This window comes from Tachyglossus aculeatus, chromosome X3, assembly GCF_015852505.1.
Source record: "Tachyglossus aculeatus isolate mTacAcu1 chromosome X3, mTacAcu1.pri, whole genome shotgun sequence".
NCBI lineage: Eukaryota > Metazoa > Chordata > Mammalia > Monotremata > Tachyglossidae > Tachyglossus > Tachyglossus aculeatus.
The window spans coordinates 33,350,581-33,375,479 of record NC_052099.1 but is presented as its reverse complement, the minus strand read 5'-3'; the positions used below and the strand labels follow the sequence as shown (position 1 = coordinate 33,375,479).

The window sequence follows — 24,899 nt, the reverse complement described above, 5'->3', positions numbered from 1 at the left end:
ATCTCACCGATTTTCACAGCCACTTGCAGAGATAAAGATGCCTTGGTTCTCAGCCGGAGGCCAGGGGACATTTTTTTTTCTTTTAAATGGTGTTTGTTAAGCGCTTTACTCTGTGCCAGGCACTGTACTGAGCGCTGGGGTAGCTACAGCTAGTCGGGTTGGGCAGTCTCAGTCCCACATCGGACCTCAGCTTAACCTCACCGATTCGCACAGCCACTTGCAGAGATAAAGATGCCTTGGTTCTCAGCCAGAGACCGGGGGAAATTTTTTTTCTTTTAAATAATAATAACGATGGCATTTAAATGGTATTTGTTAAGCGCTTTACTACGTGCCAGGCACTGTACTGAGCGCTGGGGTAGCTACAGCTAGTCGGGTTGGACAGTCTCTGTCCCACATCGGGCCCAGCCTTAAATCCCCATTTTCCAGACGAGATATAAAACACGGACATGCAAAAAGCGGCACTCCCAAACCGTCGCAATTTATCCCTTGCTCCAGCTACTAGACAGTAACCCTGCAAATGCAGACGTGGGGTTTGTCATCCGTTTTGTCATTTAGCCTCCGCTCCTCCGCGTGCCGGGCCTGGGGTGAAGGGCTCCAACCCATGCGGTTCCTCCTAGGGACCGCGTCTCTAGATGTTGCCAGCTTGTCCTTCCCAAGCGCCTCGTACAGTGCTCTCTGCGCACGGTAAGCGCTCAATCAATACGATGGATTGATTGATTCCTCCCGGCAGGTCTGCCTTGCAACTGCGCGGACCAGTTCGTCCCGGTGTGTGGCCAGAACGGGCGCACGTACCCCAGCGCCTGCATCGCCCGCTGCGTCGGTCTTCAGGACCACCAATTTGAGTTTGGATCGTGCGTCTCGAAGGACCCCTGCACCCCGAATCCCTGTCAGAAGGCCCAGAGGTAAGTGCCCCCGCCGGCCTCTCACTCTTCAGGTTTCTTGGGGTTTTTTTTTTACAGTATTTGTTAAACGCTTACTATGTGCCAGGCAGCGCTCTAAGCTGTGGGGTAGATACAAGGTAATCCCGTCCGTTGTAACCCCCATTTTACAGGTGAGGTCACTGAGGCGCAGAGAAGTTAAGTGACTTGCCCCGGGCCACACAGCAGGGACGGTCCACTGTTCTAAGCACTGGGGAGGTTACAAGGTGATCAGGTTGTCCCTCGGGGGGCTCACAGTCTTAATCCCCATTTTACAGGTGAGGTCACTGTGGCACAGAGAAGTTAAGTGACTTGCCCAAAGTCACACAGCTGTCAACTGACAGAGCTGGGATTTGAACCCATGACCTCTGACTCCAAAGCCCGGGCTCTTTCCCACTGAGCCACGCTGCTTCTTACCGATTCCCCACAGCACCTGTATATATGTTTGCACGGATTTATTTTACTTGCACATGTCTTATCTACTATTCTTGCGTCTGCCCCAGTGGAATTGAATCATTGTTCTGAGCCCCTTCCCTTCCCCACAGCACCTGTATATATGTTTGTACATATTTATTACATTTATTTATTTTACTTGTACGTATCTATTCTATTTATTTTATTTTGTTAGTATGTTTGGTCTTGTCTCCCCCTTTTAGACTGTGAGCCCACTGTTGGGTAGGGACTGTCTCTATACGTTGCCAATTTGTACTTCCCAAGCGCTTAGTACAGTGCTGTGCACACAGTAAGCGCTCAATAAATACGATTGATGATGATGATGATGACTCCGCTGGGCCATGCTGCTCCTCGGCACTGACAGCTGAGAAATGATCCGGTCACCAGCCGCGTTGTCGCCTGTGTTTCTCTCTCCCCGGAGCAGTCGGTCAGGCAGCCGTATTGATCGAGTGCTTACCGTATGCGGAGCACTGTACTGAGTGCTTGGGAGAGTGCAGTCTAACAAACGCATTTCTGCCCAACCAATCAATCTCTCCCCCTTTTAGACTGTGAGCCCACTGTTGGGTAGGGACTGTCTCTATACGTTGCCAATTTGTACTTCCCAAGCGCTTAGTACAGTGCTCTGCACATAGTAAGCGCTCAATAAATACGATTGATGACGATGATCAGTCGTATTTATTGAGCGCTTACTGTGTGCAGAGCACTGTAGTAAGTACAAGTTGGCAACGTATAGAGACCGTCCCTACCCAACAGTGGGCTCACAGTCTAAAAGATAATAATGGTGGCATTTATTAAGCGCTTACTATGTGCAAAGCACCGTTCTAAGAGCTGGGGTAGATACAAGGTGATCAAGTTGTCCCACGGGGGGGCTCACAGACTTAATCCCCATTTTCCAGATGAGGGAACGGAGGCCCAGAGAAGTGAAGTGGCTTGCCCCAAGTCACACAGCAGGGAGGGGGCGGAGCCGGGATTCGAACCCACAACCTCCGACTCGCCACTGAGCCACGCTGCCCAGTTTCCCTCTGTTGTGGGTGAGTGGTTGGGCCACCCAAGGGCCACCTGACTTCTGCCCCAAATAAACTGGGCGTAGGAACAAGGTGAACGCCCTCCCCATCACCCCACCCTACCTCACCATCATCATCATCATCAATCGTATTTATTGAGCGCTTACTGTGTGCAGAGCACTGTACTGAGCGCTTGGGAAGTACCTCTCCCCCAATTCCCCGGACAGCCCCCGGTGCATCTTTTTTCCCTTCTTGGGGAGACTCACTCTGCTCTCCCAGCTCCACAGCACTTACGTCCACGGCTATTTCTTTTTATTAATGTTTGTCTCCCCCTCGACTGTAAGCTCATTGTGGACAGGGGATGTGTGTGTTATATTGTCGTCTCCCAGGCACTTTGTACAGTGCAATGCAAAGAGCGCTCAGTAAATAGGATCGACTGCAGCTCCCGTGGCCAGCGTGGGGACAGGAGGGGGCTGCTGCCCTTTTCCCCCATCCGGCTCGTTGGCGGTGGGGGTTGCGGGGAAAGGTTATTATTCTAAAACTCCACGGGGGAAAATATTGCTTTTGGACAGATGTCTTCTCAAGCGCAATCTAGGATCTGAGGTGGGACGGGAGTTCGAATCCCGGCTCCGCCACATGTCTGCTGTGTGACCGTGGGCAAGTCACTTAACTTCTCTGAGCCTCAGTTCCCTCATCTGTAAAATGGGGATCGACTGTGAGCCCCACGCGGGACAACTTAATCACCTTCTGTCCTCCCCAGCGCTTAGAACAGTGCTCTGCACATAGTAAGCGCTTAGATGCCATCGTCATCATAAAAATGGGACAGAGAAAGGACTCTTAGTTGCATGATAATGATGGTATTTGTGAATTGCGTACTGTGGGCCAGGACTAAACCCCGAACCTCGTTCAACCTGGAAATCTTGGAAACCTTGCAGAGGTAGGGAAGCCCGAGCGCTGGAATTGAACGTCCCCGTGTTCCCCTTTTTCTCCCCCTTGGTATTAAAAGTAAATTGGTGCGTCCAAGACCTGGGGGGGTTTAGAGAACGGCTGGAGGATCTACCCCTGCTAATTCTGCCACCATTCTGGGATGACCACTGTCAAAGATGAACTGTGTATAAAATATAAAATAAATATAAAATAAAATATAAAATACATACAATTTATATAAATTTATCAATAAATTAAAATAAATTAAAATTAAATACATTTATTTAAATATAAATCTATATAAATATAAAAAATAGATAACCATAACAATAATCATCATAATTATAAATTTATATTGCATAATCATATAATTATAATAATGATATTATTATTATAAATTCGTAGATAAATCAAAATAAATTAAAATCAAATAAATTCATATAAATATAAATTTATATAAATATAAATTTATACATATATAAATTTATATAAATGCAAATTCATATAATATAAATTTATATAAATATAAATTTATATATAAATACAAATTCATATAATATAAATTTATATAAATACAAATATATATATATAAATTTATATAAATTCATACAAATACAAAAATAAATAATAATAATAAATAACAATGCCAACGATAATAATTATTACAATCACAATTACATAATTACATTATATAATTATATAATCTTATAATTATAACAATGGCATTATTATTAATAATAATAAATAATAACAAAAAATAAATTTATATAAATATAAAAATAAAATATAGATAAAATGAATAGAACAGTGCTTTGCACATAGTAAGCTCTTAATAAATGCCATCAAAAAAAAAAAAAAGAGCACAACGTAGCATTCTGGGAAATTCCCCGGGTATCCGGGGCCCGGTCCGGCAGGAAGGTGCCCCGGTCTTTCCTAGGATGCCCCAGTGCCTCGTGTGTCTTCTGCAGGTGTATCCCCAAGCCCCAGGTCTGCCTGACGACGTTTGAAAAGTTTGGATGCAGCCAGCACGAATGCGTGCCGAGACAGCTGAGCTGCGACCAGGCCCGGGATCCCGTCTGCGACACGGACAACGTGGAGCACAACAACCTGTGCGCCTTGTACCAGAGAGGGAAGAACCTGTCCTACAGAGGCCCTTGCCAGGTACGTGCCCTCACCTCGTGTGGCGTTCATTCAGTCGTATTTATGGAGCGCTTACGGTGTGCAGGGCACTGTACTAAGCGCTTGGGAAGTACAGGTTGGCAGCAGAGAGAGACGGTCCCTCCCCAACAGCGGGCTTACAGTCTTGATGTTGGCAGGGGCAATAGTGGCCTGCCACCTTGTACCCCAAAGGACCAGGATGAGTCTAGGATGGCATAAGTGTAGACAGCATTTCCCTGAATCCCGGTCCCCTAGTCCTTGGAGTTAGAGCAAAATCTATTTCCTCTGCCTTTCCAGGGCAGGGCCTGGTCCTGGGATTGTGGGGGAGCTTCTGCCCTCATCTGTATATATGTTTGCACATATTTTTTTTTTACTCTATTTATTTATTTAATTTATTTCTACATATCTATTCTATTTTATTTTGTTAGTATGTTTGGTTTTGTTCTCTGTCTCCCCCTTTTAGACTGTGAGCCCACTGTTGGGTAGGGACTGTCTCTATATGTTGCCAATTTGTACTTCCCAAGCGCTTAGTACAGTGCTCTGCACATAGTAAGCGCTCAATAAATACGATTGATGATGATGATCTGTCACTGTGCCTGTCTTTTTTAATTGTATTTAAGTGTGTGCCAGGCACTGTACTACATGCTGGGGTAGATGCATGGTAACCAGGTTGCACACAGTCCCTGTCCCATATGGGCCCTCATTTTTAATCCCGATTTAAAGATGAGGTAACTGAGGCACAGAGAAGTAAAGTGACTTGCCCAGGGTCCCACAGCAGGCAAGTGGCGGAGCCGGGATTGGAACCCAGGTCCTCCTGCATTCCAGACCTGTGCTGTCCATTGGGCCACGCGGCTTTTCGAGTTAGATCGCTTGAACCCCAACCAGAAATGTTTTTCCTTTCAGCCCTTCTGCAAAGCAGCGGAGCCAGTCTGCGGGCACAACGGCGAGACGTACGGCAGCGTGTGCGCGGCCTACTCTGAGCGGGTGGCGGTCGACTACGTGGGGCCGTGCCAGGCGGTGGGCGTTCTCTCCGACCCCAGCGCCTTCCCCGAGTGCGCGGCCGTCAGGTGCCCCCCGCTCTCCGCCCCAGGATGCAAGCCCGTCGTCGCCCCAGGTAGGGAGCTGCCTGCCCGCGGGGGCTCGGGTCAGAGCAGGGTAGAGGGGTGAAGAGAGGGTTGGATTATTCAGGGGGGAGAGATTCCTGGTCAGCGGAGTCATTGGACTTATGCCTAAAATGGTTCCTGAAAACTGTCTCCTCTAACTTTACACGTTGGACATCGGGACCAGTTTTCTCAAAGGAACAAGCTTATAAATGGGGGAATTGGTTCCTGACACCAAATCTGATAGGAAAGTGCACCAGGGGGTGGGGAGAGATGGGAGCGAGAGGAAAGGGAGAGGCGGGAGCGAAAGGAAGGGGAGAAGATGAGGGAGTGAGGAGGGAGAGAATAAAAGGAGAAAAAGGAGTGAGAGGAGGGAGCGAGAGGAAGGGGAGAAGCGGAGGAGAGGAGGGAGCGAGAGGAAGGGGGAGAAGCGGAGGAGAGGAGGGAGCGAGAGGAAGGGGGAGAAGCGGAGGAGAGGAGGGAGCGAGAGGAAGGGGAGAAGCGGAGGGAGGAGGGAGCGAGAAGAAAGGGAGAAGGAGAGGAGAGGAGGGAATGAGAATGGGGAGAAGGAGAGGAGGGAGCAAGAGGAAAGGGAGAAGGAGAGGAGGGAGCGAGAGAATGGGGAGAAGCAGAGGAGAGGAGGGAGGGAGAGGAGAGAAGGGAGCGAGAGAAAGGGGAGAAGCAGAAGAGACGATGGAGGGAGAGGAAGGGGAGGAGAGGATGGAGCGAGAGGAAGGGGAGGAGAGGGGAGAAGGGAGCGAGAGGAAGGGGAGAAGGAGAGGTGGAGAGAGAGGAAGGAGTGGAGGGAGCAAAAGGAAGGGGAGAAGTAGAGGAGAGGAGGGAACGTGAAGGGGAGAAGGGGAGAAGCGGAAGAGAAGAGGAAGGGAAGAAGGAGAAGAGAGGAGGGAGCGTGAGGAAGGGGAGGAGGAGAGGAGGGAGCGAGAGGAAGGGGAGAAGCAGAGGAGAGGAGGGAGGAAGGGGAGAAGGAGAGGAGCGAAGGGAGTGAGAAAAAGGGGAGAAGCGGAGGAGAAGAGGGAGCGAGGAGAGGAGGGAGCAAGAAGAAGGGGAGAAAGAGAGAAGGAGAGGAGAGGAGGGAGCACGAGGAAGGAGAGAGGAGTGAGTGAGAGGAAAGGGAGAAGCAGAAGAGAAGGAGCAAGAGGAAGGGGAGGAGAGGAGTGACGGGAGCGAGAGGAAGGGGAGAAGCAGAGGAGAGGAGGGAGAGAAGGGAGCAAGAGGAAGGGGAGAAGGAAAGGAGAGGAGGGAGCGAGAGGAAGGGGAGAAGCAGAGAAGAGGGAGCGAGAGGAAGGGGAGAAGGAGAGGAGGGAGAGAGAGGAAGGGGAGAAGCGGAGGGAGTGAGAGGAAGGGGGAAAAGCAGAGGAGAGGAGGGAGAGAAGGGAGCGAGAGGAAGGGGAGAAGGAAAGGAGAGGAGGGAGCGAGAGGAAAGGGGAGAAGGAAAGGAGAGGAGGGAGTGAGAGGAAAGGGAGAAACAGAGGAGAGGAAGGGGAGAAGCAGAGGAGAGGAGGGAGCGAGAGGAAGGGGAGAAGGAGAGGAGGGAGCGAGAGGAAGGGGAGAAGCGGAGGAGAGGGAGCAAGAGAAAGGGGAGAAGTGGAAGAGAGGAAGCAAGAGGAAGGGGAGAAGCAGAGAAGAGGGAGTGAGAGGAAGGGGAGAAGGAGAGGAGGGAGAGAGGAAGGGGAGAAGCGGAGGAGAGGAAGCGAGAGGAAGGGGAGAAGGAGAGGAGCGAAGGGAGCAAGAGGAAGGGGAGAAGCAGGAGAAGGAGCAAGAGGAAGGGGAGAAGGAGAGGAGCGAAGGGAGCGAGAGGAAGGGGAGAAGCAGAGGAGAGGAGGGAGAGAAGGGAGCGAGAGGAAGGGGAGAAGGAGAGGAGGGAGCAAGAGGAAAGGGAGAAGCAGAGGAGAGGAAGGGGAGAAGCGGAGGAGAGGAGGGAACGAGACAATGGAGAAGGAGAGGAGAGGAGGGAGCAAGAGGAAGGGGAGAAGCAGAGGAGAAGGAGCAAGAGGAAGGGGAGAAGTGGAAGAGAGGAAGCAAGAGGAAGGGGAGAAGCAGAGAAGAGGGAGCGAGAGGAAGGGGAGAAGGAAAGGAGAGGAGGGAGCAAGAGGAAAGGGAGAAGCAGAGGAGAGGAAGGGGAGAAGTGGAGGAGAGGAGGGAGCAAGAGGAAGGGGAGAAGTGGAGGAGAGGAGGGAGCGAGAGGAAGGGGAGAAGGAGAGGAGGGAGCGAGAGGAAGGGGAGAAGCGGAGGAGAGGGAGCAAGAGAAAGGGGAGAAGTGGAAGAGAGGAAGCAAGAGGAAGGGGAGAAGCAGAGAAGAGGGAGTGAGAGGAAGGGGAGAAGGAAAGGAGAGGAGGGAGCAAGAGGAAAGGGAGAAGCAGAGGAGAGGAAGGGGAGAAGTGGAGGAGAGGAGGGAGCAAGAGGAAGGGGAGAAGTGGAGGAGAGGAGGGAGCAAGAGGAAGGGGAGAAGCGGAGGAGAGGAGGGAGCAAGAGGAAGGGGAGAAGCAGAGGAGAGGAGGGAGAGAAGGGAGCGAGAGGAAGGGGAGAAGGAAAGGAGAGGAGGGAGCAAGAGGAAAGGGAGAAGCAGAGGAGAGGAAGGGAAGAAGCGGAGGAGAGGAGGGAGCGAGAGGAAGGGGAGAAGTGGAGGAGAGGAGGGAGCGAGAGGAAAGGGAGAAGCAGAGGAGAGGAGGGAGCAAGAGGAAGGGGAGAAGCAGTGAGGAGGGAGCGAGAGGAAGGGGAGAAGCAGAGGAGGAAGAGAAGGGAGCGAGAGGAAAGGGAGAAGCAGAGGATAAGAGGGAGTGAGAGGAAAGGGAGAAGCAGAGGATAAGAGGGAGTGAGAGGAAGAGGGGGGAGCGAGTGGAAAGGGAGAAGCAGAGGAGAGGAGGGAGCAAGAGGAAGGGGAGAAGGAAAGGAGATGAGGGAGCGAGAGGAAGGGGAGAAGCAGAAGAGAGGAGGAAGCGAGAGGAAGGGGAGAAGGAGGAGAGGAGAGAACCAGGGGAGAAGCGGAGGAGAGGAGGGAGCGAGAGGAAGGGGAGAAGCGGAGGGAGGAGGGAGCGAGAAGAAAGGGAGAAGGAGAGGAGAGGAGGGAATGAGAATGGGGAGAAGGAGAGGAGGGAGCAAGAGGAAAGGGAGAAGGAGAGGAGGGAGCGAGAGAATGGGGAGAAGCAGAGGAGAGGAGGGAGGGAGAGGAGAGAAGGGAGCGAGAGAAAGGGGAGAAGCAGAAGAGACGATGGAGGGAGAGGAAGGGGAGGAGAGGATGGAGCGAGAGGAAGGGGAGGAGAGGGGAGAAGGGAGCGAGAGGAAGGGGAGAAGGAGAGGTGGAGAGAGAGGAAGGAGTGGAGGGAGCAAAAGGAAGGGGAGAAGTAGAGGAGAGGAGGGAACGTGAAGGGGAGAAGGGGAGAAGCGGAAGAGAAGAGGAAGGGAAGAAGGAGAAGAGAGGAGGGAGCGTGAGGAAGGGGAGGAGGAGAGGAGGGAGCGAGAGGAAGGGGAGAAGCAGAGGAGAGGAGGGAGGAAGGGGAGAAGGAGAGGAGCGAAGGGAGTGAGAAAAAGGGGAGAAGCGGAGGAGAAGAGGGAGCGAGGAGAGGAGGGAGCAAGAAGAAGGGGAGAAAGAGAGAAGGAGAGGAGAGGAGGGAGCACGAGGAAGGAGAGAGGAGTGAGTGAGAGGAAAGGGAGAAGCAGAAGAGAAGGAGCAAGAGGAAGGGGAGGAGAGGAGTGACGGGAGCGAGAGGAAGGGGAGAAGCAGAGGAGAGGAGGGAGAGAAGGGAGCAAGAGGAAGGGGAGAAGGAAAGGAGAGGAGGGAGCGAGAGGAAGGGGAGAAGCAGAGAAGAGGGAGCGAGAGGAAGGGGAGAAGGAGAGGAGGGAGAGAGAGGAAGGGGAGAAGCGGAGGGAGTGAGAGGAAGGGGAAAAGCAGAGGAGAGGAGGGAGAGAAGGGAGCGAGAGGAAGGGGAGAAGGAAAGGAGAGGAGGGAGCGAGAGGAAAGGGGAGAAGGAAAGGAGAGGAGGGAGTGAGAGGAAAGGGAGAAACAGAGGAGAGGAAGGGGAGAAGCAGAGGAGAGGAGGGAGCGAGAGGAAGGGGAGAAGGAGAGGAGGGAGCGAGAGGAAGGGGAGAAGCGGAGGAGAGGGAGCAAGAGAAAGGGGAGAAGTGGAAGAGAGGAAGCAAGAGGAAGGGGAGAAGCAGAGAAGAGGGAGTGAGAGGAAGGGGAGAAGGAGAGGAGGGAGAGAGGAAGGGGAGAAGCGGAGGAGAGGAAGCGAGAGGAAGGGGAGAAGGAGAGGAGCGAAGGGAGCAAGAGGAAGGGGAGAAGCAGGAGAAGGAGCAAGAGGAAGGGGAGAAGGAGAGGAGCGAAGGGAGCGAGAGGAACGGGAGAAGCAGAGGAGAGGAGGGAGAGAAGGGAGCGAGAGGAAGGGGAGAAGGAGAGGAGGGAGCAAGAGGAAAGGGAGAAGCAGAGGAGAGGAAGGGGAGAAGCGGAGGAGAGGAGGGAACGAGACAATGGAGAAGGAGAGGAGAGGAGGGAGCAAGAGGAAGGGGAGAAGCAGAGGAGAAGGAGCAAGAGGAAGGGGAGAAGTGGAAGAGAGGAAGCAAGAGGAAGGGGAGAAGCAGAGAAGAGGGAGCGAGAGGAAGGGGAGAAGGAAAGGAGAGGAGGGAGCAAGAGGAAAGGGAGAAGCAGAGGAGAGGAAGGGGAGAAGTGGAGGAGAGGAGGGAGCAAGAGGAAGGGGAGAAGTGGAGGAGAGGAGGGAGCGAGAGGAAGGGGAGAAGGAGAGGAGGGAGCGAGAGGAAGGGGAGAAGCGGAGGAGAGGGAGCAAGAGAAAGGGGAGAAGTGGAAGAGAGGAAGCAAGAGGAAGGGGAGAAGCAGAGAAGAGGGAGTGAGAGGAAGGGGAGAAGGAAAGGAGAGGAGGGAGCAAGAGGAAAGGGAGAAGCAGAGGAGAGGAAGGGGAGAAGTGGAGGAGAGGAGGGAGCAAGAGGAAGGGGAGAAGTGGAGGAGAGGAGGGAGCAAGAGGAAGGGGAGAAGCGGAGGAGAGGAGGGAGCAAGAGGAAGGGGAGAAGCAGAGGAGAGGAGGGAGAGAAGGGAGCGAGAGGAAGGGGAGAAGGAAAGGAGAGGAGGGAGCAAGAGGAAAGGGAGAAGCAGAGGAGAGGAAGGGAAGAAGCGGAGGAGAGGAGGGAGCGAGAGGAAGGGGAGAAGTGGAGGAGAGGAGGGAGCGAGAGGAAAGGGAGAAGCAGAGGAGAGGAGGGAGCAAGAGGAAGGGGAGAAGCAGTGAGGAGGGAGCGAGAGGAAGGGGAGAAGCAGAGGAGGAAGAGAAGGGAGCGAGAGGAAAGGGAGAAGCAGAGGATAAGAGGGAGTGAGAGGAAAGGGAGAAGCAGAGGATAAGAGGGAGTGAGAGGAAGAGGGGGGAGCGAGTGGAAAGGGAGAAGCAGAGGAGAGGAGGGAGCAAGAGGAAGGGGAGAAGGAAAGGAGATGAGGGAGCGAGAGGAAGGGGAGAAGCAGAAGAGAGGAGGAAGCGAGAGGAAGGGGAGAAGGAGGAGAGGAGAGAACCAGAGGAGAAGAGTGGAAGGAGTGAGCAGAAGGGGAGAAGCAGAGAAGAGGAAGTGAGAAGGGGAGAAGGAGAGGAGGGAGCGCGAGAGGAAGGGGAAAAGGAGAGGTAGAGGGAGCAAGAGGAAGGGGAGAAGCAGAGGAAGAGGGAGCGAGAGGAAGGGGAGAAGCAGAGGAGAGGAGGGAGTGAGGAAGGGGAGAAGCAGAGGAGAGGCGGTAGTGAGAGGATGGGGAGAAGGAGAAGAGAGGAGGGAGAGCGAGGAAGGAGAGGAGTGAGTGAGAGGAAGGGGAGAAGGAGAGGCTGGCTACCAGAGAGTGAGAGGAAAGGAAGAAGGAGAGGAGAAGAGAGGAAGGAGCGAGTGGAAGGGGTGAAGGAGAGCAGTGGAGGGAGAAAGAGGAAGTAGAGAAGGAGAAGAGAGAAGAGGAGGTTGTGAGAGGAAGGGGAGGAGAGGAGAAAAGGGAGCAAGAGGATGGGGAGAAGGAGAGGGGAGGAGGAGGGAGCAAGAGGAAGGGGAGAAGGGAGTGAGAGGAAGGGGAGAAGGAGAGGAGGGAGCGAGAGGAAGGGGAGAAGGAAAGGAGAGAAGGGAGCGAGAGGAGTGAAGGGAGTGAGAGGAAGGGGAGAAGCAGAGGAGCGAAGGGAATGAGAGGAAGGGAAGAAACAGAGGAGAGGAGGGAGCGAGAGGAAGGGAAGAAACAGAGGAGAGGAGGGAGCGAGAGTAAGGGGAGAAGCAGAGGAGAGGAGGGAGCGAGAGGAAGGGGAGAAGCAGAGGAGAGGAGGGAGCGAGAGGAAGGGAAGAAGCAAAAGAGGAGGGAGCGAGAGGAAGGGGAGAAGCAGAGGAGAGGAGGGAGTGAGAGGAAGGGGAGAAGCAGAGGAGAGGAGGGAGTGAGAGGAAGGGAAGAAGCAGAGGAGAGGAGGGAGCGAGAGGAAGGGAAGAAGCAAAAGAGGAAGGAGCGAGAGGAAGGGAAGAAGCAGAGGAGAGGAAGGAGCGAGAAAATGGGGAGAAGCAGAGGAGAGGAGGGAGCGAGAGAATGGGGAGAAGGGAAGGAAGGAAGGAGAGAAGGAGAGGAGAGAAGGGAGCGAGAGGAAGGGGAGAAGGAGAGGAGAGAAGGGAGCGAGAGGAAGGGGAGAAGGAGAGGAGAAGAGAGGAAGGAGCGAGTGGAAGGGGAGGAGGAGGAGTGGAGGGAGCAAGAGGAAGGGGAGAAAGGAGAAAAGGGAGCAAGAGGATGAGGAGATAAGGGAGCAAGAGAAAGGGGAGATGATGGAGTGAGAGGAAGGGGAGAAGGAGAGGAGAGGAGGGAGCAAGAGGAAGGGGAGAAGCAGAGGAGAGGAGGGAGCGAGAGGAAGGGGAGAAGGAAAGAAGGGAGCGAGAGGATGGGGAGAAGGAGAGAAGGGAGCGAGAGGATGGGGAGAAGGAGAGAAGGGAGCGAGAGGATGGGGAGAAGGAGAGAAGGGAGCGAGAGGATGGGGAGAGCAGAGGAGAGCAGGGAGCGAGAGGAAGGGAAGAAGCAGAGGAGAGGAGGGAGCGAGAGGAAGGGGAGAAGGAGAGGAGAGGAAGGGGAGAAGGAGAAGAGAGGAGGGAAGGGGAGAAGGAGAGGAGAGGAGTGAGAGGAAGGAGAGAAGAGAGGAAGGAGCGAGTGGAAGGGGAGAAGGAAAGGAGAGAAGGGAGCGAGAGGAAGAGGAGATGGAGAGGAGCGAAGGGAGTGAGAGGAAGGGGAGTAGCAGAGGAGAGGACGGAGTGAGAGGAAGGGGAGAAGGAGAGGAAGGGGAGAAGGAGAAGAGAGGAGGCAATGCGAAGAAGGGGAGGAGAGGAGAGGATTGAGCGAGGGGGAGAAGGAAAGGAGATGAGTGAGCGAGAAGAAGGGGAGAAGGAGAGGTGAATGAGCAAGAGGAAGGGGCAAAGGAGATGAGAGGAAGGAGGAGTGGAGGGAGCAAGAGGAAGGGGAGAAGAAAAGCAGAGAAGGGAGCGAGACGAACGGAAAAAGAGAAAAGGGAGCAAGAGCAAGAGGATGGAGGAGAAAAGGGAGCAAGAGAAAGGGGAGGAGAAGAGCAACGGGAGCGAGAGGAAGGGGAGGAGAAGAGCGAAGGGAGCGAGAGGAAGGGGAGGAGAAGAGCGAAGGGAGCGAGAGGAAGGGGAGAAGGAGAAGAGCGAAGGGTGCGAGAGGAAGGGGAGAAGGAGAAGAGCGAAGGGAGCGAGAGGAAGGGGAGAAGGAGAAGAGCGAAGGGAGCGAGAGGAAGGGGAGAAGGAGAAGAGCGAAGGGAGCGAGAGGAAGGGGAGAAGGAGAAGAGCGAAGGGAGCGAGGAAGGGGAGAAGAAGACAGCAGGCAATGAGAGGAAGGGGAGAAGGAGAGGAGAGGAGGGAGTGAGAGGAAGGTGAGAAGGAGAGGAGAGGAAGGGAAGAAGGAGAGGGGAGAAGGAGAGGAGAGGAAGGATCAAGAGGAAGGGAAGGAGGAGGGAGCGAGAGAAGGGAGAGGAGGGAGCAAGAGGAAAGGGAGATGGTAGGAGAGGAGGGAGCGAGAAGGAGGAGAGGAGAGGAAGGAGGAGGGAGTGAGAGGAAGGGAAGGAGCAGAAGAGAGGAAGGGGAGAAGGAGGGGAGGGAGCGAGAGGAATAGAAGGAATGGAGAGGAGAAAAAGTTGGGAGAGAGCATAAGGGATCCAGTAAACAGGGGAGCACATTTAGATGAAGTCCAAAGAGGGGTAGGTGTTGGTGTCCGGGGGGAGAGATTGGCTGGAGAGCAGGGAAGGGTAGGGTTACATACCTCATCAGCAGAGAGGGTTGACAATGGCCAGCTTTCCTGTGATGAAGCACCGTCCTACCAAAGGCGGGAAGTGGAACTGGAGCTGTCAAGGAGGCTAGGGTGGATTCATTCTATCATATTTATTGAGCGCTTACTGTGTGCACAGCACTGGACTAAGAGCTTGGAAAGTACAGTTCGGCAACAGAGAGAGACAGTCCCTACCCAACAGCGGGCTCACAGTCTAGAAGGGGGAGACAGACAACAGAACAAAACAAATCATAGGTCAAATCAATGGGATTTATTGGGTGTTTACTCTGGGCAGGGCACCGTACTGAGCGCCTGGGAAAGTAAAGTACAATAGAGTTGATAGACCCAATCCCTGCCCAGGAGGAGGGTACAGGCACAGTGATGTTTGCTGGAATCCACAAAGTAATAAGTTGTGGCCAAGCCTGTAAAACGGTACAACAAACATTAGGTAGTAAGAGAATGTATTTATTAATTGATGCACAGTGCTCTGCTTGGGGGATTGCTGAAATAATACCCTCATTAGCCATCCTCCAGTCAGCCTCATCTGGTTGAGTAAGGTGAGTAGGGAATAAAGGACACTCAAAATGCTCTAAAACAAGATCTGCTGATCAGCGGAGACTTCAATTCCCCATCCCCTCAGGTGAGCTGGCAAAATGAAAGCAAAGGTTTTTGGATAAGCTAAACGGGTTGTTTTTTTGGGAATGAATTCTAGAACCCAAGGGAAATATCATGGACTGGATTTAATTTGGCGCAGGAATCACTGTGGGTAAGCCCCAGTGTACAACAGTGATCACAACTTGATTAAATACCTAAGCGCTTAGTACAGTGCTCTGCACATAGCGCTCAATAAATACGAATGAAATGGAACTTAGGGCTGGGAAGGGAGGGCCCACCCCCCAAAAAAAAAGATAGTTGTAGAAAAATGCACCTTCATAATTATGAACCTTTTTTGGAAAAATGCTGAAAGGAGAGCTAATAACCTCCCCAAAACCAAAATAAGCCAGGTGATCGAACTTGTATTCAGAACTCATATGGCACTTGATATTCACCCCACCATATATTCCATAGCACTTCCCAAGCGCTTAGTACAGTGCTCTGCACACAGTAAGCGCTCAATAAATACAATTGATTGGTTGATTGACTTGTGTACATATCCATAATTGATTTTAATGTAAATGTACAGTTTCCCCCTCTAGACTGTAAACTCCTGGTGGGCAGGGACTGTGACCACCACCACCTTGGTACTCTCCAAGTGCTTAGTACAGTGCTGTGCACACAAGTGCTTAAATACCACAATTATTAAATCCCATTGATTGGGTGAGCGATATGGCTAATTCATTCAATCGTATTTATTGAGCGCTTACTGTGTGCAGAGCCCTGTACTAAGCGCTTAATTGGCAAGGTTACCTGAGAAACGTAGTCGTCATCATCATCATCAATCGTATTTATTGAGCGCTTACTGTGTGCAGAGCACTGTACTAAGCGCTTGGGAAGTACAAATTGGCAACATATAGAGACAGTCCCTACCCAACAGTGGGCTCACAGTCTATAAGGGGGAGACAGAGAACAAAACCAAACATACTAACAAAATAAAATAGAATAGATATGTACAAGTAAAATAAATAAATCATTGGTCACAAACACCAGTGCTCACCTAAGGGTGGTTGGCTTTTCTTTTTATGGTATTTATTAAACGCTTACTGTGTGCCAGGCACTGTACTAAGTGATGGGGGAGATAACAGCTAATCAGGATGGATACAGTCCGTGTCTCTCAGGGGACTCAGTCTTAATCCCCATTGTACAGATGAGGTAACTGAGGCTCAGTGAAGTGGACGCGCCCAAGGTCACAGAGCAGAAAAGTGGGGAAGCCGGGAAGAGAACGCAGGTCCTTCTAACTCCCGGGCCCGGGCTCTCTTTTTGATGTTTTCTTCTTCCGTTAGGTGCTTGCTGCCCTCTCTGTGCAGGGATGCTAAGAGTGCTATTCGACAGAGAAAAGCTGGACACCATTGCCAAGGTAAAACTATAAAACTATTAAAAAAACTATTTTTAAAAAAATAAAATAAAAATAAATAAAAACTAAACTATTAAAAACACAACCCTTCACTCCCTGGAAATTTCAGAAAAGATTTCTTCGGTGGAATTTTTAGAAACCTGATATTTTTTTTACCATTAAGGTTTGGTTCTGGGGAATTGGGGAGGGACCAAGGTGACGGAATTGGCTTTTCCCTTCAGCCTCACATGCTGAGGCGGTGGGTGTCGTGGCTGGGAGCAGAAGACTCAGTGGGCCTGGGCAGGATCCGAGCCGGGGGGGCCTGGTCAGCGCGGGGGCTTCATTTGCTGTTATCTTCAATCAATCATATTTATTGAGCATTTACGATGTGCAGAGCACTGTACTAAGCGCTTGGGAAGTACAAATTGGCAACATATAGAGGCAGTCCCTACCCAACAGTGGGCTCACAGTCTAAAAGGGGGAGACAGAGAACAAAACCAAACGTACTAACAAAATAAAATAGATATGTACAAGTAAAATAGAGTAATAAATATGTACAAACATATATCCATATATACAGGTGCTGTGGGGAAGGGAAGGAGGTAAGATGGGGGGGGGGGATGGAGAGGGGGACGAGGGGGAGAGGAAGGTAGGGGCTCAGTCTGGGAAGGCCTCTTGGAGGAGGTTGAAGGGAGGAAGAGAGCGAGCTTGGCGGATGGGCAGAGGGAGGGCATTCCAGGCCCGGGGCATGACGTGGGCCGGGGGTCGACGGCGGGACAGGCGAGAGCGAGGTACGGGGAGGAGATGAGCAGTGGAGGAGCGGAGGGTGCGGGCTGGGCTGGAGAAGGAGAGAAGGGAGGTGAGGTAGGAGGGGGCGAGGGGATGGACGGCCTTGAAGCCCAGGGTGAGGAGTTTCTGCCTGATGCGCAGATTGATTGGTAGCCACTGGAGATTTTTAAACCACATCATTATCAATGGTAATTATTGAGCACTTACTGCGTGCACGGCGCTGTACGGAACGCTTGGGAAGAGTACAAAGCAGCAGAGTGGGGAGGCACGTTCCTTGTCCACAAAGAGCTGACAGGCTGGAGAGGGAGACAGACATTAGTAAAAAAACAGATTCATTCATTCATTCATACAGAGAAGCAGTGTGGCTCAGTGGAAGAGCCCGGGCTTGGGAGCCAGAGGTCACGGGTTCGAATCCCAGCTCCGCCTCTTGTCAGCTTCACTTCTCTGTGCCTCAGTGACCTCAGCTGGAAAATGGGGGATGAAGACTGTGAGCCCCACAGGGGACAACCCCCCACCCCAGCGCTTAGAACAGTGTTTCACACATAGTAAGCGCTTAACAAATGCCATTATTATTATTCATTCATTCAATATTTACTGAGCGCTTACTGTGTGCAGAGCACTGTACTAAGCGCTTGGGAAGTACAAGTTGGCAACATCTGGAGATGGTCCCTACCCAACAGCGGGCTCACAGTCTAGAAGGGGGAGACGGAGAACAAAACATATTAACAAAATAAAATAAATAGAATAAATATGTACAAATAAAATAGAGTAATAAATACGTACAAACATATATACAGGTGCTGTGGGGAGGGGATTAGATTAGATTAACTACTATTAACAGATTACTATTAACAGATTAGATTAACTACTTCCAAAACGTCAGTCAGGCAGACCTGGGGCTTGGGAATACGCCCGCAGAGAAGACTCAAGTTATGTAGCATCCCAGGAAAAACCAGGGTAGCTATGTGTTGGACCTGCCCCTGAAAGTGTCCCGAGATACCCAAGGAATTCCTTGGCAATTGCCCAGAAGGCCGTTTGGCATTCCTTGACAGTGGTCAACCAAGGATGACGGCCGAAGAAGCCGGGAGAAATTCCCCGTTGCTCAGGCCGTTCTCTAAACCGCTCAGGTTCATTCATTCAATTGTATTTATTGAGCACTCACTGTGTGCAGAGCACTGTACTAAGCGCTTGGGAAGTACAAGTTGGCAACATAGAGAGACGGTCCCTACCCAACAGCGGGCTCACAGTCTAGAAGGTTGCAAATTACATAATTTACAGATGAATATAGAAGTGCCGTGGGGCGAATCCAGGCAGAGAGATCATCACCATCATCATCAATCGTATTTATTGAGCGCTTACTGTGTGCAGAGCACTGTACTAAGCGCTGAGGAGGGCTCCACTCCTTCCCCACCTGTCGGCCCCTGTGGATCTCGGCGTTGATTCAGGGAGGGATGCTGGGGAGAGCAGCGTGAAGCGGCTCTCTTAGAGAGCTTCTTAATAATAATAATAATAATGATAATAATAATGGCATTTGTTAAGCGCTTACTACGTGCAAAGCACTGTTCTAAGCGCTGTTCTCTAAGCTTCTTCTCTTAGAGAAGCAGCGTGGCTCAGTGGAAAGAGCCCGGGCTTGGGGAGTCAGAGGTCATGGGTTCTAATCCCGCCTCCGCCACTTGTCGGCTGTGTGACTTTGGGCAAGTCCACTTCTCTGGGCCTCCATCACCTCATCTGTAAAATGGGGATGAAGACTGGGAGCCCCACGTGGGACAACCTGATCACCTTGTATCCCCGCGGCGCTGAGAACAGTGCTTTGCGCATCGTAAGTGCTTAACCAATACCATCATCAGCATTATTACCTCACCGACGGGTTTCCCCAACCCTGCTGTTGGAGTTGTGAGGATACGGGTGGCAACGGGAGAGGTTTGATACCTTCCTCCGTGAAGCATCCGTGAGAACCGCCAAACCAACGCCTGCAAACCCAGGACAAAAATCAGTGAGCAGTTTGAACCCTGACTGTGTGCAGAGCACTTGTACTTAATCATCATCATCATCATCAATCGTATTTATTGAGCGCTTACTGTGTGCAGAGCACTGGACTAAGCGCTTGGGAAGTACAAACTGGCAACGTATAGAGACAGTCCCTACCCAACAGTGGGCTCACAGTCTAAAAGGGGGAGACAAGACCAAACGTACTAACAAAATAAAATAAATAGAATAGATACGTACAGGTAAAATAAATAAATGTAATAAATATGTACAAACATATATACAGGTGCTGTGGGGAAGGGAAGGGGCTCAGAACAATGATTCAATTCCGCTGGGGCAGACGCAAGAATAGTAGATAAGACATGTGCAAGTAAAATAAATAGAGTAATAAATCCGTGCAAACATACATACAGGTGCTGTGGGGAATCGGTAAGAAGCAGCGTGGCTCAGTGGGAAAGAGCCCGGGCTTTGGAGTCAGAGGTCATGGGTTCAAATCCCAGCTCTGTCAATTGACAGCTGTGTGACTTTGGGCAAGTCACTTCACTTCTCTGGGCCTCAATGACCTCACCTGTAAAATGGGGGTTAAGTGTGAGCCCCCCACCGTGGGACAACCTGATCACCCTGTAACCTCCCCAGTGCTTAGAACAGTGCTTTGCACATAGTAAGCGCTTAATAAATGCCATTAAAAAAAAAAAATCGGGAAAGGACAATACAGTAGAGTCAGTAGACACATTGTAGCTCACAGTCTAGAAGAGTTTCTGTTTCCCCAAAATGCACCACTCGGTTCTGTGAACTGAGGCTTCCTCTATTACCGTTTCCTGTTTTTCCTGCTTCCAGTCCTTCCATCGTCATCATCAATCGCATTTACTGAGCGCTTACTGTGTGCAGAGCACTGTCCTAAGCGCTTGGGAAGTACAAATTGGCAACATCTAGAGACAGTCCCTACCCACCAGTGGGCTCCCAGTCTGAAAGGGGGAGACGGAGAACAGAACCAAACATACTAACAAAATAAGATAAATAGAATAGATATCCAAACAGCTGAATGCCAGGCTTCAATCCTTCTTGGAGAGAGACTGAGAGAAGGAATCCCCAGGTCAAATCAGCACCTTTTGCCATCTTGTCTTTCACCCACCAGTCGTGGGGCCCCGTTTTTCCCTCGACTGACCCCCAGGAATCAATTGATTACCCCGGGCCTGGAATGCCCCCAATCCCTCTGCCCATCCGCCAAGCTAGCTCTCTTCCTCCCTTCAAGGCCCTGCTGAGAGCTCACCTCCTCCAGGAGGCCTTCCCACACTGAGCCCCTTCTTTCCTCTCCCCCTCGTCCCCCTCTCCATCCCCCCGTCTTACCTCCTTCCCTTCCCCACAGCACCTGTATATATGTATATATGGTTGTACATATTTATTACTCTATTTATTTATTCATTTATTTATTTTACTTGTACATTTCTATCCTACTTATTTTATTTTGTTGGTATGTTTGGTTCTGTTCTCTGTCTCCCCCTTTTAGACTGTGAGCCCACTGTTGGGTAGGGACTGTCTCTATGTGATGCCAATTTGTACTTCCCAAGCGCTCAGTACAGTGCTCTGCACATAGTAAGCGCTCAACAAATACGATTGATTGATTGATTGAGCGCTAAGTGCAGAGCACTGTACTAAGCGCTTAAAATGAAAGGCCCCGCCGGGATTTGAACACATGACCTCCTGTTTATTAGGCAGGCACTTCAACCAACTAAGCCACAGTGCCACAGCCGTCCAACGGACCATTCTTGTGTTCCTAGAGGCCCCGAACGCCGACGGCGCGACGCTTCTCGGCTTGTTAAAAACCAAGTCGGCCAGGAGCCGGAAAGGCCCGCGAACCCCCCAGCGCCGGGCGGGCGGGGGGAGAGAACGACACATCTTAACGTCCCCTCCGTGTCCCCCCCCTTCCCAGGTAACCAACAAGAAGCCCATCACGGTGCTGGAGATCCTCCAGAAGGTCCGCCTGCACGTCTCCGTGCCTCAGTGCGACGTGTTTGGGTACCTCAGCATCGAGTCGGAGATCGTGATCCTCGTCATCCCCGTGGACCAGTCCCCGAAGGCGCTGCAGGTGGGGCGGAGGGAGGGGGGTCCTCCTTGACGGAGCCGCCGGGCCCGCTGTGCGCGGAGCACCGTATATTATTATATTAAACGGCCTTTGTAAAGCGCTTACTGTGTGCAAAGCACTGTTCTAAGCGCTGGACTGTACTGAGCGCTTGGGAGAATTCAGTACAACAATACCACAGGCACGTTCCCCGGCCACGGCAAGCTTACGGTCTTGGGGGGGTGGTCCAGCTGTGAGAGGCCGGTTATCAGCGATGCGATGGGCGTGCTCTTTCCACCGAGCCACGCTGCTTCTTTACTTCTCTGGACCTCAGTCTTCTCCTCTGCAAAGTGGGGATTAAGACTGTGAGCACCACGCGGGACAGGGACGATGTCAAACCTGGTTAGCGTGCATCTGTCCAACGCTTAGAACATTGCCCGGCACGTAGTAAGCACTTAAATACCATTATTATTGTTATTAAGTAGAGAAGCAGTGTGGCTCAGTGGAAAGACCCCGGTATTGGGGGGTCAGAGGTCACGGGTTCTCCTCCCGGCCCCGCCACATGTCTGCTGTGTGACCCTGGGCAAGTCACTTCACTTCTCTGAGCCTCAGTTACCGCATCTGGAAAATGGGGATTAAGGCTGGGAGCCCCGCGTGGGACAACCTGATCACCTTGTATCTCGCCAGCGCTTAGAACAGTGCCTTGCGCATAATAAGCGCTTAACAAATGCCGTTATTATTATTATTAAGGACAGCGTGGCACAGTGCCCGGCCCATTATAAGTGCTTAACAAATACCATGAAAAAAACCAAGTGAGTTACTGTGTTGAGATAGCATTGGTTGTCTTGAGAATCAGCGTGGCCTAAGGGGAAAGAGCATGGGTTCTGTGTGGCCCGGGGCAAGTCACTTGACATCTCTGTGCCTCACTCACCTCATCGATAAAATGGGGATGCTCCCGCCTATAGCCCACGGGGAATCCGCTCCAGCGCTTCCAACAGTGCGTGTCCCACAGTAAGCGCTTCCAGACCGCGATTCCCGTCTGTCTGATCTGTCTGCTGGGTGTCCTTGGGCAAGTCGCTTCACTTCTCCGGGCCTCAGTGCTCTCCTGTAAAGTGGGGATTGAGACTGTGAGCACCACGTGGGACAGGGACGATCAATCAATCAATCAATCACTGAGCGCTTACTGTGTGCAGAGCACTGTACTGAGCGCTTGGGAAGTACAAGTTGGCAACACATAGCGACGGTCCCTACCCAACAGTGGGCTCACAGTCTAGAAGGGGGAGACAGACAACAAAACAGATTAACAAAATAAAATAAATAGAATAGATCATCATCAATCGTATTTATTGAGCGCTCACTGGGTGCAGAGCACTGTACTAAGCGCTTGGCAACGTATAGAGACAGTCCCTACCCAACAGCGGGCTCACAGTCTAAAAGGGGGAGACAAGACCAAACATACTTACAAAATAAAATAAATAGAATAGATATGTACAAGTAAAATAAATAAATAGATGTAATAAATATGTACAAACATATATACATATATACAGGTGCTGTGGGGAAGGGAAGGGGCTCAGAACAATGATTCAGTTCCGCTGGGGCAGACGCAAGAATAGTAGATAAGACCTGTGCAAGTAAAATAAATCCGTGCAGACATATATACAGGTGCTGTGGGGAAGGGAAGGGGCTCAGAACAATGATTCAGTTCCGCTGGGGCAGACGCAAGAATAGTAGATAAGACATGTGCAAGTAAAATAAATACGTGCAAATATATATATATATATATATACAGGTGCTGTGGGGAAGGGAAGGGGCTCAGAACAATGATTCAGTTCCGCTGGGGCAGATGCAAGAATTGTAGATAAGACCTGTGCAAGTAAAATAAATCCGTGCAAACATATGTACAGGTGCTGTGGGGAAGGGAAGGGGCTCAGAACAATGATTCAGTTCTGCTGGGGCAGATGCAAGAATAGTAGATAAGACATGTGCAAGTAAAATAAATACGTGCAAACATATAGACATATGTACAGGTGCTGTGGGGAAGGGAAGGGGCTCAGAACAATGATTCAGTTCCGCTGGGGCAGACGTAAGAATAGCAGATAAGACATGTGCAAGTAAAATAAATCCGTGCAAACATATATACAGGTGCTGTGGGGAAGGGAAGGGGCTCAGAACAATGATTCAGTTCTGCTGGGGCAGACGCAAGAATAGTAGATAAGACATGTGCAAGTAAAATAAATACGTACAAACATATATATAGATATATATAGATCTGTATATATCTCTATATATGTTTGCATGTATTTATTTTACTTGCATAGAATATAGCACCTATATATATAGATATATATATATCTATATATCTATATATATAGGTGCTGTGGGGAAGGGAAGGGGCTCAGAACAATGATTCAGTTCCGCTGGGGCAGACGCAAGAGTAGTAGATAAGACCTGTGCAAGTAAAATAAATCCGTGCAAACATATATACAGGTGCTGTGGGGAAGGGAAGGAGGTAAGGCGAGGAGGGGGAGAGGAAGGAGGGGGCTCAGTCTGGGAGGTGAGCTCAGTTGTCAAACCTGATCAGCGTGCGCCTACCCAACGCCTAGAACATTGCCCAGCACGCAGTAAGCACTTAACCAGCGCCATTCTTACCGCACCCCGACAGATCGAGGCCTGTAACAAGGAGGCCGAGAAGATCGAGTCGCTGATCAACTCGGACAGCCCCACGCTGGCGTCCCACGTCCCGCTGTCGGCGCTCACCATCTCGCAGGTGCAGGTGTCCAAGAGCCTGCCCTCGTCCGGCCCGTTGGGCCGCCCCCTCCGCGGCCTGGCCCTGGCCCTGGCCCTGCTGTCCCTCCGCCCCTAGCCCCCCCGGGGACCCCCGCCTCTCCCCTCCCTCGCCGCCGCCACCGAATCCGAGCACTGGGGCACCTCCGCCACGCAGTATTTCCTTCGGGTTCGGAGCGGCGTTCGATTCCCAGCCCTAAGCGTTTCCTTCCCACCCCCCCGAAAAGCTCGGAGACGGTTGGGCCGTCCCCTCCCCGTCTGCCAGGCAGTGAGAGCGTTCAGCGTGGGCTTCTCCCTCCACCACGTCCCCTCGACGGGCAGGAAAAGGAAGTCACAAACGGGAATCCCGCGCTCCTGGACCGCTACGCGACGGGCCCGGGGTCGTCCGAGCGTTTCCTCACCCGTGCAGGAACGGTCAGCTACGGTTCTTCAGAAGAGTCTGGCTTACGACGAATTGCTGCTAGTTAAAGGATGGCCAAAAACCGACGTGTAAATAACACCCGATCCCTCTATTTTATTACCGAGATAGCCATGTTTATGAAGTGACAATCATGTGTTAATCGAGCCTCCCCCGCAGATGCATCCGCAGTGCAAAGAGGCCAGTGTCGTACGTAAGATTATAAGGAATTCCCCCCTATATTTATAAATGTCATTCTATGTATTCTACCTGCATGCTGCCTTAATGAATTTACACTTTAATGAGTTTAATGGGTTAAGCTTTTCTACGGCTTTTAAGCTATAACGTTTCCTGTGATTTAATACTATTTGTATTTATGCACCTGAACCTAGACTACATGAAGTATTTTGTTTCAGTATTATCGTAGCCGCCTTTTGAAGTATAAGAGGGGACACCATTTTTTTTTTTTTGCCAAAAATGCTTGATTTTGAAAGTAGGCACTTCGACGTGGAGGTGGCAGCGTGATTGTAGCAACTGCTCTTCTGTACAAAAAAAAAAAAAGTCTTGAATGCAACGTATGGAAAACTCTATTTTAATAAAAATTATTTCTATTTTCTTACGGGTCCAGTCAATTGACGGTACTTATCGAGCACCTGTGCAGAGCGCTGTGCGAAGCACCCGGGAGAGTACAACGCAGAGGAGGGAAGAAATGGCCACAGAACTGTGGGATTTGGGGTGCAAGAAAGCAGCATGGCCTCGCGGGAAGGGCACAGGCTTGGGAGTCTAAAGGATCTGAGTTCTAATCCTGCCTCCACCACTTGCCTATTGTGGGACCTTGAGCAGGTCACTGAACTTCTCTGTGCCTCAGTTCCCCTGAACGTAAAATGGGGATGCAACGTCTGTTCTCCCTCTTACTTAGCCCGTGAGCCTGATTAATTCCTAGCTACCCCAGCGCTTAGAACAGTGCTTGACACTTAGTAAGTATTTAAATGACATTAAAAAAAGAAGCTGAAGATGGGTTGTGTGTTGGAGTTGTTTTTCCATT

General features: G+C 51.3%; 1 protein-coding gene across 2 annotated transcripts in view; it reads left to right on the top strand.

Moving 5' to 3' along the window:
• RECK (reversion inducing cysteine rich protein with kazal motifs) overlaps nt 1-24,431 on the top strand; it is an 82,193-nt gene extending 57,762 nt beyond the window's left edge. For both annotated transcript variants that reach the window (XM_038770416.1, XM_038770417.1), the window contains 6 exons: nt 731-902; nt 4,270-4,462; nt 5,363-5,573; nt 15,787-15,860; nt 20,542-20,697; nt 23,336-24,431. In XM_038770416.1, coding sequence (XP_038626344.1) covers nt 731-902; nt 4,270-4,462; nt 5,363-5,573; nt 15,787-15,860; nt 20,542-20,697; nt 23,336-23,536 — 1,007 coding nt within the window. In that variant the 3' untranslated portion in view covers nt 23,537-24,431. The remainder of the gene's footprint in view (nt 1-730; nt 903-4,269; nt 4,463-5,362; nt 5,574-15,786; nt 15,861-20,541; nt 20,698-23,335) is intronic.
• Nucleotides 24,432-24,899: the final 468 nt, after the last annotated feature.